At 36.3% G+C, this 14,364-nt stretch overlaps 1 protein-coding gene across 2 annotated transcripts in view; it reads right to left on the bottom strand.

The window, feature by feature from the left end:
- The window catches only part of LOC131167644 (DNA-directed RNA polymerase I subunit 1), a 63,051-nt gene extending 50,965 nt beyond the window's left edge, over nucleotides 1-12,086 (bottom strand). Inside the window, exons 1-4 of one of the 2 annotated variants that reach the window (XM_058126442.1) lie at nucleotides 11,938-12,086; nucleotides 11,431-11,600; nucleotides 2,726-2,885; nucleotides 2,262-2,579 (exon numbers count right to left, since the gene is read on the bottom strand). In XM_058126442.1, coding sequence (XP_057982425.1) covers nucleotides 2,262-2,579; nucleotides 2,726-2,885; nucleotides 11,431-11,600; nucleotides 11,938-11,955 — 666 coding nt within the window. In that variant the 5' untranslated portion in view covers nucleotides 11,956-12,086. The remainder of the gene's footprint in view (nucleotides 1-2,261; nucleotides 2,580-2,725; nucleotides 2,886-11,430; nucleotides 11,601-11,937) is intronic. The other variant, XM_058126443.1, reaches the window with a different exon arrangement.
- Nucleotides 12,087-14,364: the final 2,278 nt, after the last annotated feature.

Below are 14,364 nucleotides of genomic sequence, written 5' to 3'. Positions count from 1 at the left end.
TCTCTCTCTACAACAGTTTTGCATCTCCACTCCACCCACGAGTCTTCTGTTACAATTTGCAAATTTAGAATTTTAGCGGGGGGGATAACATGCAACTGTTCACTGCTGCTACAGATGTTTCAAACACCCTTTTTTTGAAGTCATCCTGCAACACCTCCCCACTGCCCAGACACTGAAGGCCCCTCAACAGGTCATCTGCCCAAAATTTTATCACCCTCGGACCATGCATAGTCACGTGTTCCAAACGAAATTTTCCCAACAGGCCACCCCTTCATCTTCCCACCTTTGCTAGAGAGATTTTAACATGCTGCCATTACAAACAGGCTCATCATTCCTGATCTGCCAGCCACCAGAAGATCATTCCTGGAGGAACCTCACTGGTGGCTCATGCGCCCTGTGCACTGGCAACACACAAGTGATTCCTCTGCTGATACTTCCACAACTAAGAGAAGCTAATTTCAGCCGTTACATTTCAGTTTTCTTACCCTGACTTTTAATCTGTTCAGAAAAATTCTGACTGATCCTATTTGGAAGACATTTTAAGGAGTCATTTGACACTGCCAACATCAAGAACAAGGCTATATTTCTGCATTTTGTGGGTTTTGCTCTATAATTAGCTTACTATTGTGAGATGTTCTAGATTGAAGATAGTTCATGAGAAATGGAAGTCAAGTTTGAGAAAGTTGCAAATCCACTGAGATTAATTGTAAGTGTGCTTAAGATAGTAAACTCTGGGTGAGAGCCAGTTTCAGTTAAAAAAAGATTAAGAAACTAGGTGACTAATGTTGAATTGTTAGCAAAAGAAGAATTATGCAGTTGAGATGACTACTAGTGGAATTATGCAAGGGAAGTCAGATGAGCAGTTGGGTAAAGGAGTTCATATATTACCCCTTGGAAGACTCCGGAGCACTCTAGGAAACTTCTAAGGTCCAACTAGTAATGAAGTGCTCCAAATGTCAGCACTTTCGGCATTCAGCTGCACGATGTTCTAACCAGGTAATGACAACTGCAGAAAAAAAAGATGATGCCACCAAAGTTGTTGAAGCTACAACAAAATTCCAAGTGACATAGCCGAAGATGGCAGCATGGGAGCTTGCTTAGTGCTTTGATCCATCCTCTCTTCTCAGAAGACTGAGGGAAATGAAAATTGGAGAAAAGCTGACATTTTTCTAACTCATGCGATTTGTCACAAAAAGCCATGGCAAAGCTGTATTTGAAGGTCGGACCACATGCTGATCCATACAAGATTACTTGGGTGAACGACACCAACTTGAAGGTCCATAATTGCTTACCTTTAATATTGCCACTTATCGAAACTCTGCAAGGCGATATGCTTCCTCTCAAGATTCGTCACATTCTTTAAATGCATCCATGGTTGTTTCATGGGAGAGTTAAGCATGATGGTTATGAAAATCCCTATACCTTCCCCATCAACAAGAAGAGGCATGAGCTGATGCCCTCTCGAGCTCTTCCAGTAATTATACTGAAGAGCACTGCTGGTTCCTTTCTTGTGAAGCGCAATAGTTCCTTTCATAATGACGGACATTTCAGTGCTTTCCCCAGATTGACAGAGTTGAGTTCTTTTTGGCAGGAAAAAATTCATGTAGGATGTGATGCAGGCCATTGGATGGATCATTTTGGCCCAATTTCAAGGCAGTCAAATAATAGGGTAAAAAGATTATAGGGTCCTAAACCCAAATGTATTTAGCTTATTAGTTAGGCTTATATGTATGTGGGGCTTGCAAATAAATATGTCCTTTTACAATTTATTCAAAATTTTTTCGTATTTTAGTCTTTCCTATAAATTAGTGCAAAGAAATTATGTGACACAAGAGTTTTGGTGAATATGAAATCTAGAAGTTAACATGCCCCCCCACCCCCAAAATTTGTTTCTCCTGCTCTCTCTTCTCTCTCGCATATCTTCCCCTTTTATTACTAGTATATCACATTTGAATGACCATTTATATTCAGTTAGTCTATTTTTAAACTTCTATAACTGTCTTTATACCATTTGAGTTTCTGACAATACCTTGTGTCAATAGAGTCAACTAAGATATCTGTCGCAATTTTGGATTCTCAGATAAATAATTTTAAATTTCGACACAAACAGGATGAGAACTCAAGCAGTCATGCCAAAAAGAATGGAACCAATATCATTAAACACCATTCATACAGCATGATAAATTAACTAGAACATTATGAAACACGTATCAACTGACATAATATCCAGATCATAACCAGTTTAGAGCAACAGAAAGTACCATGTGAAACCATCCAAAAGTAGGTTTACTGATCGAAGGATTTCTGGCTTTGCAATTCTTACACTCTTTATGTTTTGGCTTTAGAAAATTATTCAGAACAGACATTGCTTCAGAAAATTGAAGAGACGTCCATTCTTGCGGCTTAAAATGCTCAGGACTATGGTATTGGGCACCCGAATGAACTGTAGAACATGATGCATGACTCCCATCACTGTCCTCTGGACATGGGGATTCATCTTGTGATACTGAATCCAACTTTTTTGCCCCAACAATATCACCCTTTATTATGAGTTCCAATCGAGAAGCGCATTTCTCAACCTTCATTCTCAATAGAATATTGAAAAAAAAAAACGTTAATTAAGGGGGGAAAGCCGCCAAAATATGAAATTCCGAAAGCCAGACATAAGAGTGCCGCAAAATAATAATCCTAATAAAACCACCAGGGCTTGTTTCCAAGAAACTACCTGCTTTGCATCTGACCTAAAATGACCACAAAAGTAACATGTCTTCTGTAGAAGACTGTAAAGTGTATCAAAGAGCAATGGATTGTAGACTGTTGACACAAGCTCAATATGCCCACAATGACCAGGGCAATGGAATGAGCGCTGACCACATGATTTACACCTGCATGCCGACAGCAAGTCAAAACAAAAGCATATGAAATGGAAACAAAAAAAAAAATATTTTCAACCCAAAATAAAAAAAATAAATATAAATGCAACACAAAAAGGAGGCTGATTGTATGAACAACAGGTTAAAATATTCCTCAACTTAGCTAAAGTTGTAGTACTTCCTCACCCCACAAGAACAAGAAGGAAATACAGCCCATAAACAACCAAAAAGAAGTCACGCAACTAGAGGACTGAACACCTCATATGAAAACTAGAAACACACACCCAGTAATGCAAACTTTCATCCTATCACAGTTTTTTAGATAAACAAAGAACTGTAGCATAAAAAGAGAAGTAAGAGAATATACAAAGGAGAGAATGAGGCATCCTCCACCCACAAAGGAAGAGCACAAAAGGAACCGAAAAAAACGAATATCAGGAAACTAGTAATGAGCAGTATGCTAGTCCCTCTGCTAGTCATCCAAAGAAATTCCTCTAGAAAAGCCATTCGCTGAAGTCCAGAACGACATCAAGAACACCATACTACACCATAAAAGAACAACTGGAGAAAAAAAAATTGAAAATTCCAACATTGCACTCCAACCAAATACTACAGAACTCACTGTTAAAAAAGTACTTCTACATAGTGCCTTCCACTCCTTCCTATTACCAAAAGTGTACTCCTCAAAGATGAAGAGCAAACCCACTGTTCCCCCAAAACACCAAGCAGCTTGCTCCAAATGTCTCATGAAAAGGAACAAAAGAAAAACAAATGCGAATCAGTCTCGCCACTCTGGTAGCAAAGCAAGCACATCAGGAGACAACTTTATTTGTCCCTTGATCATTTGTAATTTTGTATTGATAATATCAAGGGATGCAATCCACATAAAGCCTTGATTTTAGAGGGAATCAAAGATTCCCAAATAAAGGAATGTATCCAAAAAAGAGTGGCAGAAGGAATGTGTCAGACAGGTAGAAAACAATTTACAGGAGAACTTGTGTAAAAGGGGTAAGATTGTTAAAATATGAGGTTACACACTGGAATGTTAGAGAATTAGGAACACTGCATTGTTAGAAGGTTAGTTGATCGTAAAAGAAGAGGTTTGATTCAGTAATCAGTGTCAAGGTTTCCTCCAGATGCATTGCTCCATCAGGAAACAAAATTACAGTGTGTATAGAGGGGTCTTATTAGGGAGACCTGGCCTGATAGAGGTAAAGATTGGGTTATCCTATCTACTTAAGGGGTATCTGGAGGTACACTGATTTAGAACGCTAGGGGCGATAACCTTGGTAGAGCTTCATAGTGGTTTCCTCTTTAAGATAACAAAAGAAGATATATTAAGAGAGAAATATGCTACAAGCAAGAGAGGACAAGACATCCTCGAAAAAGAAATTAAAGCAACGGAAAGACAACCCAAACCACAACTACCCACCTGCCAGGCAGACCCTAAACAAAATCCACACCATAACCATCCGTCCCCCAAACAAAAAATGCTATCTAAGAGAACCTCAATTCAAACCCTTCCCATCATAGTTGATAGAGCACTGCAAATTAGCCAGTTCCCATTGTCCCTTTCTAGCCTTGATTTTACCACCATCCAAGCGGACTTCCTTCCCTCCACATCTACAAACCACATACCCCTCTTATCCACCGCATGTTGAAAATGAGAAATAAAAGGAGAAAAGCCAATCTCACTCTGCTCAATCTTGTCTTTTACTTCAATTCTTTACCATTGCCTGAACAAAATCACACTTGAAATCATCCTGTGGAGATGGCAGCTGCAAGCAAGGCACACCCATAAAATTTGAATAATCTAATCCAAACCTCCTAGTTTGCGAACATCATCTACAAATAGCCCTCTACCAAAAACATAATCACTATCCAAATCACCCTCTTCGCCTGACACATCTCCCCATTTTTTTTTCTCAATAGGGGTTTCCTTGCTAACCTTCTTTTTTAGATCTACTTTTGCCCCATTTGAGTCCTTGATGTAAAAATCAGTCTTAAATTTCCACAAAATTATTGAAATTTTGGTCAAAAATTTTCGCTTTCCAGCACCCTCAAAATTGAAATGGTAGTCAATTTCTGTCTTACAAAATTTCCGCTGAAATTTCAATGAATCATCTAAAAATTATTGACATCTCGAAATTTTAGTGAAACTTGTTGAAATTTCCTTGGAATTCAAATGTGACAATAACGCAAAGTGAAATTTCTCCATTTATCTTATTTTTTTATTGAAACAAAAGATTATTACAAAGGCTTCTGAAATTATATGAAAAATAAAACTAAGATATTAGCAACAACATTTTATTTTACCAATCATGTCTAAATAATCTTTATTTGTATAATAAATAGTATTTGAATGATTTATCAATTACATTTATATCAACAAAATTGCACCCCATACTCCCATAGATGAATTTAATTTATAAAATATTACTCTAAAACTTACATTATTATGTCTATTAACCATTTCTAAATTTTCAAAAAAGAATCCCATGCTTTTTCCTACTAATTTCTGTTGTTTTCTTCAAAAAGAAATCGAAATTGATATTGAATTCAAAATTTCCATCAAAGTTTCCATAATTTTGGAGCTTCAAAATTTTAGTCAGAATCAAAATCTAAGACCTTGATAAAACTTGGCCTCACTTCTTTTTTCAGGAATTTAATTGAGCCTCACAACAACCCTGGAAATCACCTCAATGAAACCAATCCCTTTATCCTTACACTTTAATGAGTGTAAACCTTTGATTTTGTTGTTTGTTCATCAATCTAAAGATGTTTCATTCCATCCAACCTTACCTCAGCATTGCTGATGTTCGTACCATTCCGGTCCCCAATGTGAACAGCCATGTGGATGTGGGCCTCCTGACAATCATCCTCCTTCGAAACCTCGGTAAGCTCAACATTCTTCAATGCTTCCCTTCCCCCATCTTCAGCCATCTGGACAAAGGCTCATATTGCTCTTCTCCATTAACAACCCCAATGGAGACGAGGTTCCGCAATACTGTTTCTCTAACCCCCCGTTCACTTAGACCAAGGCTGTTTATCTGTCTTACTGGAGGTAAGAGGGAGGTGGCAGTGGCGGTTTACTTCAGTTTAAGGTCCTTACAGAGCTACCTATAGGTTCTAGTTTTTTTTAGAAGACTTGGGGCCGTGTTATGCTAGATGCATAGTGGGGGCTGACTTAATGTAGTCAGATTCCTGTTGAAAAAAAAAAGTCGAGTGTCGAGTTTTGGATTTCTGAAGAAGCTTAAGGGTGCTAAAGAGGTGTTGAAAAAGTGATTTGAGGTGTTTGGAGACACCAGAGTGTGAAAAATAAAAAATGTGCACGTTGAATGAGAGAGTGTATTAGACAAGAAAGAGATTGAGGAAGGGATTTCTAGAGAAGAGGAAGCTACAAGAGTGAATTTCAAGAATGAGTTAGAGATGACTCAAATATATATTTTTAAGGATAAAAGTCATGTTAGAGAGAGAATCTCTCCCTTCTCTCTAGAAGGTGCATGTCCGTGGGTGGAGTTCTTGGAGCTGATTTCTTGCGAATGTCGCACAATCTGCTGTGATTGTTGTTGATTTTGATAATTCTTTGGGCCTCCCAAAGGCTATTGGATGGATAGAAGGCCGGTTTATCAGATTTAAAGTGTTTTGTGGATTTGGAGATGGGCGATGTTCATTCGTGAAGCTTCGATTGTTCATCCATCTGCTGGATCTGTTGATACATCTGACCATTTCTGGACTGTTCGAAGCTGCTCGACTGATCAGAGGAGGGATCTCAGCTTGTAACTTAGAAATTGAAAATTAGGGATTTGGATGTCCAGTTTCCCGCCCATGAGGTAATTTGAAAATTGAAAGTTCTGTGAAGCTATGGGTCATCGAAATGACTTTAGTGTTGCAGAATATGTGTTGCGCGAGGAGGAGAGGAAGGAGGAAAGGGATATAGCTCTGGAATTTATTGAAATAAAGGGAGGGAGAAGGAATGGATGGATCAAGAGGAAGCATGGGGAGATAATGACAGAGTTTGAAAGACTGTCTAAACTGGCATCCCAAAGGGCTAACGATTCGTCGAGTGGATTGGAATCTTCAGAGGATCTTAGGGGTTCTCTTCGAGCATAGATGGGCATGCATGATCTCCAAGGAAATGTAATCTTGAAGGAAGATGTTAGGCCAAACCTGCTTGAAGGTACTCTCAGTCTGAATAAAGAGGATATACGCCGTAATCAACTGGCAGAGAAGAAGGAAGGTCAGTTATTGTTGAATGGAAAATTGATGGAGGAGACGGGTCTCACTGAGATCAACAGCTCTGAAAGTGAAGAAAAGGACTGCTCCTAGAATCGTGAGAGTCGATAGATTCCAATCGATTCATCATATTTGCCAGGTGAATCGATAGATTCGGCAATGATTCAGTTGTTTTGAGATTCGCTAGTAAGGTTCGAATCAATTTGGTCTAGAATTGACACAAGTTGCATGAATCAGCAACCAAGACGAGGAAAACTAGAAAAACAAGAAGAACTAGATTGGGAAGGAACTCCCAACCTAGGAACCTTCTCAAAACCAAGCTTTTCCCCAATTAACAACTTTGTAAACCTCAACTTAGGGAAGAATATGAGAAACTTGCACAGCTAACATTCATCCCAGTTCTAGAATCCCACCCATTCGTTTATGGCCCTACTTATTACAAGTTTCCTTATGCCACAGGTCAAATTCTAAAGGGAATCACCATAAGCACTTCCCTAGTGAGGAGATACTTTTAGACGCCAGATAGCCCAAACTAAACCCTCCTCACGCTCTTAGATCTACAAACAATCTCCCAGCACACCAAGTGATCCCTCTTAATGCCCACACTAGACTAGGAAAAGACACCAAGCACCATCTATAAATAATGGGATACATGGCACAGAATCCTCAATATTGATACAAAGGGAAGGAAGAAAAATAAGCTTGAAACAAAGTAACCCAAACCCATAAAAATTTACTAGGGATCCCTCTTTGAACTTCCTAGAAAACTCTCCGACCACATGTCCCAAAGGGAGATGGCACTTAAATAAGTAAGAGGCCAATCTAGAAGACTGCAACCTGTCACCATTACGGGAAAGAACATTAGAATTAACATCCATACCCGAAATTCCACCCTCATAGAAATTAATTCTCAGACCAAAAATCTTCTCAAATATTCGCAAAATGGTAAGCACACAAAAGAAACTACTAAAATCCCCATATAGGAAAATAATGGTACCATCTGCAAACTGTAAATGGGATATAGACACATCATCAGAACCCACCCTGGTCCCCAGTATTATATACCCGCAATTCCACCCTCATAGAAATTAATTCTCAGACCAAAAATCTTCTCAAATATTCGCAAAATGGTAAGCACACAAGAGAAACTACTAAAATCCTCATATAGGAAAATAATGGTACCATCTGCAAACTGTAAATGGGATATAGACACATCATCAGAACCCACCCTGATCCCAAGTATTATATACCCGCAATTCCACCCTCATAAAAATTAATTCTCAGACCAAAAATCTTCTCAACTATTCGCAAAAATGGTAAGCACACAAGAGAAACTACTAAAATCCTCATATAGGAAAATAATGGTACCATCTGCAAACTGTAAATGGGATATAGACACATCAACAGAACCCACCCTGATCCCAATTATTATATAATATTTCTTCCTTTTCAAACACCCTTGCAAAATTTAATGAAAACTACCATAACTGTTCTATCAGCAAGAAATAAGCCTATTCACTAAGACTGACCAACTTCAAAGGGTTTGATTCACAGACAATACAAAGCAAATGACCGACTCACCTGCACTTTACAAAAGTAATATCTATCTACAAACCAAATACCTTGTTTCAAAAAGTTTGTCCAGCGTAAGGCCCCTTTCTGAGAAAATGGTTGGAGAAATGCGCTACTGGGAAGCAAGGGCTGTGAAAATCTTTAACCATGGAGAATTTGGACCAGCAGCTGGGGGTTGGTGCACTGAAGAGGCGAGAACTCGTTATGGCATTGGGCTTTGGAAAGGTATTGTGCATAGGAAAAAGATATCGCTAAGGTTCACACATGTAGGGTGGTGATACGGCACTAAAAGAAGCTTTCTCAACCTAGTATAATCTTCCACAAAAGAAGGATGAACTGACTGCTAACATTCTATCTCAAGGAGATAATGGTAAGCCCTGGAAACTGTCGCTCCGCAAGGAACCTACAGCACTGAGAAGTATTAAGGTGGAGCTACTACTGAAGACCAAAAAGAAAAAACTACATTTTCTGTCAGGAACTCTTACACCAAAATCAGAGTAAGGAGGATTCAGTACATCCCTTCAAATCCAAAGTACAAAAGAAAGCAGTTTTTCCTTTGTGGAAGCAGCCTAGAAGCCAGTTTAACCAGTGAGAATCTTTCGCATGAAAAAGGGGGTTATTTTGATAAATCGGTACTATATTTATTAGTTGTCATATGAGACCAATAACCACTGCCTTTGTTGTTGCACCATCGCCAGCGAGTTGTGGAGTATGACCTCCCAAGATTCAACATTATGTGGATGATGCCTAAAGCTGCATCATTCATATGGTGGAAAGAGTGTCATTCCCATTGCAGGAAATATGGACAAGGGTCCCTCTGCTTGCTTGAAATCATTCGGAGGAAAAGTAATAGGAGAGCATTTGAAGGCAAAAAACTTTCTGTACTGATATTTACACATATGACTATGAAAACTCTCTATCTTTAGAGCTTTAGGAATTTTACACCAGACATTACTAAGCAGGTGGAATTTTTTTAGTTTTGATTTCTTTTTTTCTCTTGTGTATTGATTTGGCAGACAGTACTAACCTGACATATCAAATAATAATAATAATTCTAACCCAAGCCACTAAAGAAGCCCAAATAAAAGGCGACTTTGGGTGCTGCTCCTGTCTTCCAAAATAGCATTTCAGTGAAAGCCCGCCTAAAACAACCACATTTTCCAGACCCTTATGCTGCTTTGTGATCACCATGTATGAACCAAGATACCACAGAAAAAATTAAACAGCCCCAAAAAACCCTTCACTATAATCAAAAGATTCTCTTTAGAAAATTGAGACCACATACCCATTAAAACTCCTCATTCTCTTTTCGTGGTTCTGTTTCTACCTTATTTTAGCAAGATTTCCTGTCTCCTCCTCGTAATTACTCCTTTATCGCAATAATATTTCTTTGTTTATCAAAAACAAATATCCATCACCTCCATACAGCTAATCGTCAAAACAAATCTACCACTTCAAAAGCCCAGAAAACTGCTGCTTCAGAGGGACTTTTTATGCCACACATCATGTCAGAAAAATGTTGAAGTCTCGTATTCCAGTTTGTAACTCAGACAAACACCTCCCAACCCCTTCATAATAGCTTTCGATTAGAAAATATCCTAATTTCAAGAACTTCATCCCCTAGATGCCACACAACCCACTGACAACCAACAAACTTTCAATTATATTTCAAGGCACAAACCGTCAGAAATGAAAAGTGCAGAAACACATTTTTCCAATCAAGAGTGCTTAACCCAAAAAAATGCAATCAAATGAGGCTGGAACTTCGATTATTTTAATTTTCAGTTGGAATTTGAGTTCAACAAAGGTTCAATTGTTCAACAAACTTTTGAAATTTTCAATGGAACTTTTACTTTTAGACTGCATGCTAAAAAATTTAAGGAAACAAAAAAAAAATCTATAAATTTTTTGGAATCCCTGTTGCATACTTGCATTACATTTTGCATCCTACTCAACATATCCATACGTATGTTTAAATATAAGCACATGCACACATTTGAACGAGCATGTGCCCATATGAAAAATTACATGTATAGACAAGTTTTTGTGAAGCTTTTGGAAATTTACCCAAAGGTCCCAAGTTTGAATGTTCAAAGCTTCCTCGATACAAATGACCAGGCTAACACAAGTATTTTTAGAATTTATTTTGGAGAAATGATGAAATGTACTTGGTTCCAAACATAATTTTTTTTTGCATTTGAGTAGAGAATAATGACTTTAAAGTTTAAAAGTTAAAAGTTCAGCTTGAATAGAACATGATATTTTGTTGATTCATGAATTGCGTTCTATATTACCATGCAGCATGCTTATCGTGCATTTTTTTATCACTAATTATTAATTTTTCAATGCATTTATAACTATGTTAAAATTTCCTATTTTCTAAAATTTTATATTAATTTTTTCATGTTGTACGAATATATCCTTATTTAAAAATAAATAAATAAAAATAAGAAATCACAAAAAAAAAATTAAAATTAATTTTTCACACATAGCCTCATCAATTTCCATCTGTTAATACCTTGCTCTAACAGGTGAACAGTTAGCACAATATAACAAATCCAAGGTCAACTGTTGAAATGTCTTGGTACCCATCACATGTTTACCCATGAATTTATAACATACACCCACCTCAGCCGAAAAAGTGAAAATACATATAACCATATAGGAAGATGTTTATACGTACATTTACAAAGGCAGAATGCTCGTCTACGATGTTTATGGTTCAATCAAAAGATTTGGAAAGACTTACGATGAAAGCTCGTCTAATGGACCCAATGCGGGATCATAAAGTCCACCCAGCACTGGTCTCTGCACATCATCTAGCAAATTGGGGTCTGAAATCTTCTTAAAACTCATCCTCTTCACCTCTTCATCTGTATAAAAACTAAAGCGAATGGCCTCCACACACTCCGTTGCGCCCTGCAATATCTCCCAGATGTCAGAGAATTACTCTAAAAACGTTTCAAACACTGCATTCAAAAATTTTAAAATTCGAAAAAAAAAAAAAAGTCATATTAGCTAGATAAAGCTAGCGTTCGGAGTGAGCACAAGGCATGCAACAGACATTCTAACTAGCAGTAGCTCTCTTGGAGAATCGCAATACTGCATCCTTGCTGAAAACCCATCAATTTCAATAATACTTCTAAAGAACCTCCGAGATTAATAAAGATAATAACAACCATAATAATGATAATAACGCTAACAGTGGAAGCGGGATAGAGAGAGAGAGAGAGAGAGAGAGAGAGGGTGGAGAGACCTCCGTTGTGTTTGCCATGGTGCGCCGGTGGCGGCCGCCAGCCGGGAAGCACGTCTTCAGAGAGAGGGGGAGGCGGGGGCGCTAGGTTTCGGCTGCTCGGGAAACTAGAGTTCAGCGACAAGGAAAGTGTATTTCCGATCTTGACCTTCAGAAAATTTGGACAGCCAATGTTTATATGCATGCAACGTGGCACCCACAACAAACCGACTAAATGCACGCTTGTTATGTAAAAATAAAATGGAATTTTCATTTTTATTTATTTTCTACTCTTATTTAATTCTCAAATCAAACACTATATATGAGTGAGTTCGATCTTCCTTTTTCTCTTCAAACTTATTTAATTGTCAAAAATATTTTTTATTTTTTATTTTTTATTTTTAAATAATCTTAGTTTTTTTATTTTTCAAGCTTCGTATTGAAAAATAGAAAATAAAGAATTTTTTTAATTGTACAAAATAAATTTTAATATTTGTATTTATAGATTTCAAAATAATCATAAAAAAAATCCAAATTACCTTATAACTTTCTAAAATTTATATAAGTTAAAATCATATATTTTGAGACTTAAATTTGAATTTATATAAATATAAAAGAAACTATATACATAACCGAGATAAAGTAATATCGAAGATCCAAATTCAATGCTCCTATATGCAAAGCAGGAGTTAGTAATTTAAAATAATAATAAAAATTGTATTTTCCTTTTTCTATATATTTTAAAATTTGAAAAATTATTGTAACATTTTTGTAATTATTTTAAAAATTAGAAATAAAAAGAAAAATTTATGTCAACAAGCAAATGGTATCAAAACCACTTATTTGTTACTTATTTATTTCATACAAATATTGAAAAAATAATTTAAATTTTTTATAAAAAATAAAATTATTTTCCACAATTAAACGAACCCTAACTTTGTTTTCCTCCAAATTATTCTATTCTATTGTTCTTTAGTTTCATTCAAAACTTACAAAATTACCAATGTATGAATTACATTTCTAAAAAATACATACTTTTATGCAGCCTAAGGTGTTTTTTTCACCGAACTTTCAAAGACAGTTTTTTCTTTCTAAGAACTGTCTTTTTATACTGATCAAACCACTTTTACAATAATTTCAATTAGTCATTTTTCATAAGTTTCTTTTCAAAAATTTTTTATTCAAAATCACAAGGGAGCAAACAAAGCCTAAATAACGTAAAACTCACATCTACAATATATTATAAATCTCACACAGACCATCCACGAAAGCTTCCTCTCACCTCTTTTTAAACTAGGTGATAAAAAGTGCATTTTGCGAACATAATCTTAGTTAGGTTTCCAAATTGAAAGATTTGATCGAAACTTGTATTTGACGTTTGGTTCTCCAACATGCCCTCGGGAGGTGGGATTTTCGAGAAGCTTTGACTCGAAATTTAGAGCTTTCATAAATTATAAATATGTGATTCCCGTATGTATTTTATTAGTATAAAATCGTGATTACATGGGATATTTGATGATTGAAATTTTTTTGAACACAGTGCAATATGCATATTTTACAGCATTCCAGTAATATATCATTAGATAAATTAATATCGAACATAATAAAAAATAACTTGCAAACCTTCTTTTTTCGTTTCATTTATTCTACCAGTAGATTTTGATTTAATTTGCTAATTTTAATTATTAATAAAAGTATATTATGTCACACTATAGATCAATAGCATGCACCTTGGGATATATGTGACATCAAAAACAAAAAATAAAAAATTAAATGAACATGCAATTAATCCATGCGTTAATCTATATACTTAACAAATGTGTTCTTCTTTTTTTTCCTTTTTTTCAAAGGCTCAGTAAGCACCGATGCTAAATTATGTGGGTCATTATAACAAATATAATACCTAATTATTGTAGGGAAAATTTAACTAATTCTTAACTGAACATATTTTCAAAATTAACTACTTGCAATCATCTGCTCCAACAGTTGGCACAAGCAAACATGAACGGGCTGTAAGCTTTTTCGATAATAGGTGGTCTTAGATCCGATCCCTTTACCCCTGCGATTTCATGTGGCATAGGAGATTTGAAGGAAGTGTAACAATGTGTTTAGTACTTTTTTCTTCTTGATTAGCATTTCTCAATCTAAGCCAAAGAATTAGAGTACTGTGTGAGGGGATTATCATTATACACTCCTCATACCCAAAACACCACTGCTAGTTCACCACTGTAGAAAATTATTTTTAATACTAACGTCATTTTTTGTGCAAACAAAATGGGATCACTTGTTCCGTTAAAATCTTAACATCTATCTTATGATCCAGTTTAAACAGAGTTCAATCATGGTAAATTTTACTTACGCTTTTCAATAATATGAATTCAGAAAATTATGTGAACCTTCTTGCTAGCATAAGGAATCAGGTTCACTCAACAAATGGGCACCTATTTCACA

The sequence above is a fragment of the Malania oleifera genome, chromosome 11 (assembly GCF_029873635.1).
Source record: "Malania oleifera isolate guangnan ecotype guangnan chromosome 11, ASM2987363v1, whole genome shotgun sequence".
Lineage (NCBI taxonomy): Eukaryota > Viridiplantae > Streptophyta > Magnoliopsida > Santalales > Ximeniaceae > Malania > Malania oleifera.
This window is presented reverse-complemented; position numbering and strand designations above follow the sequence as displayed.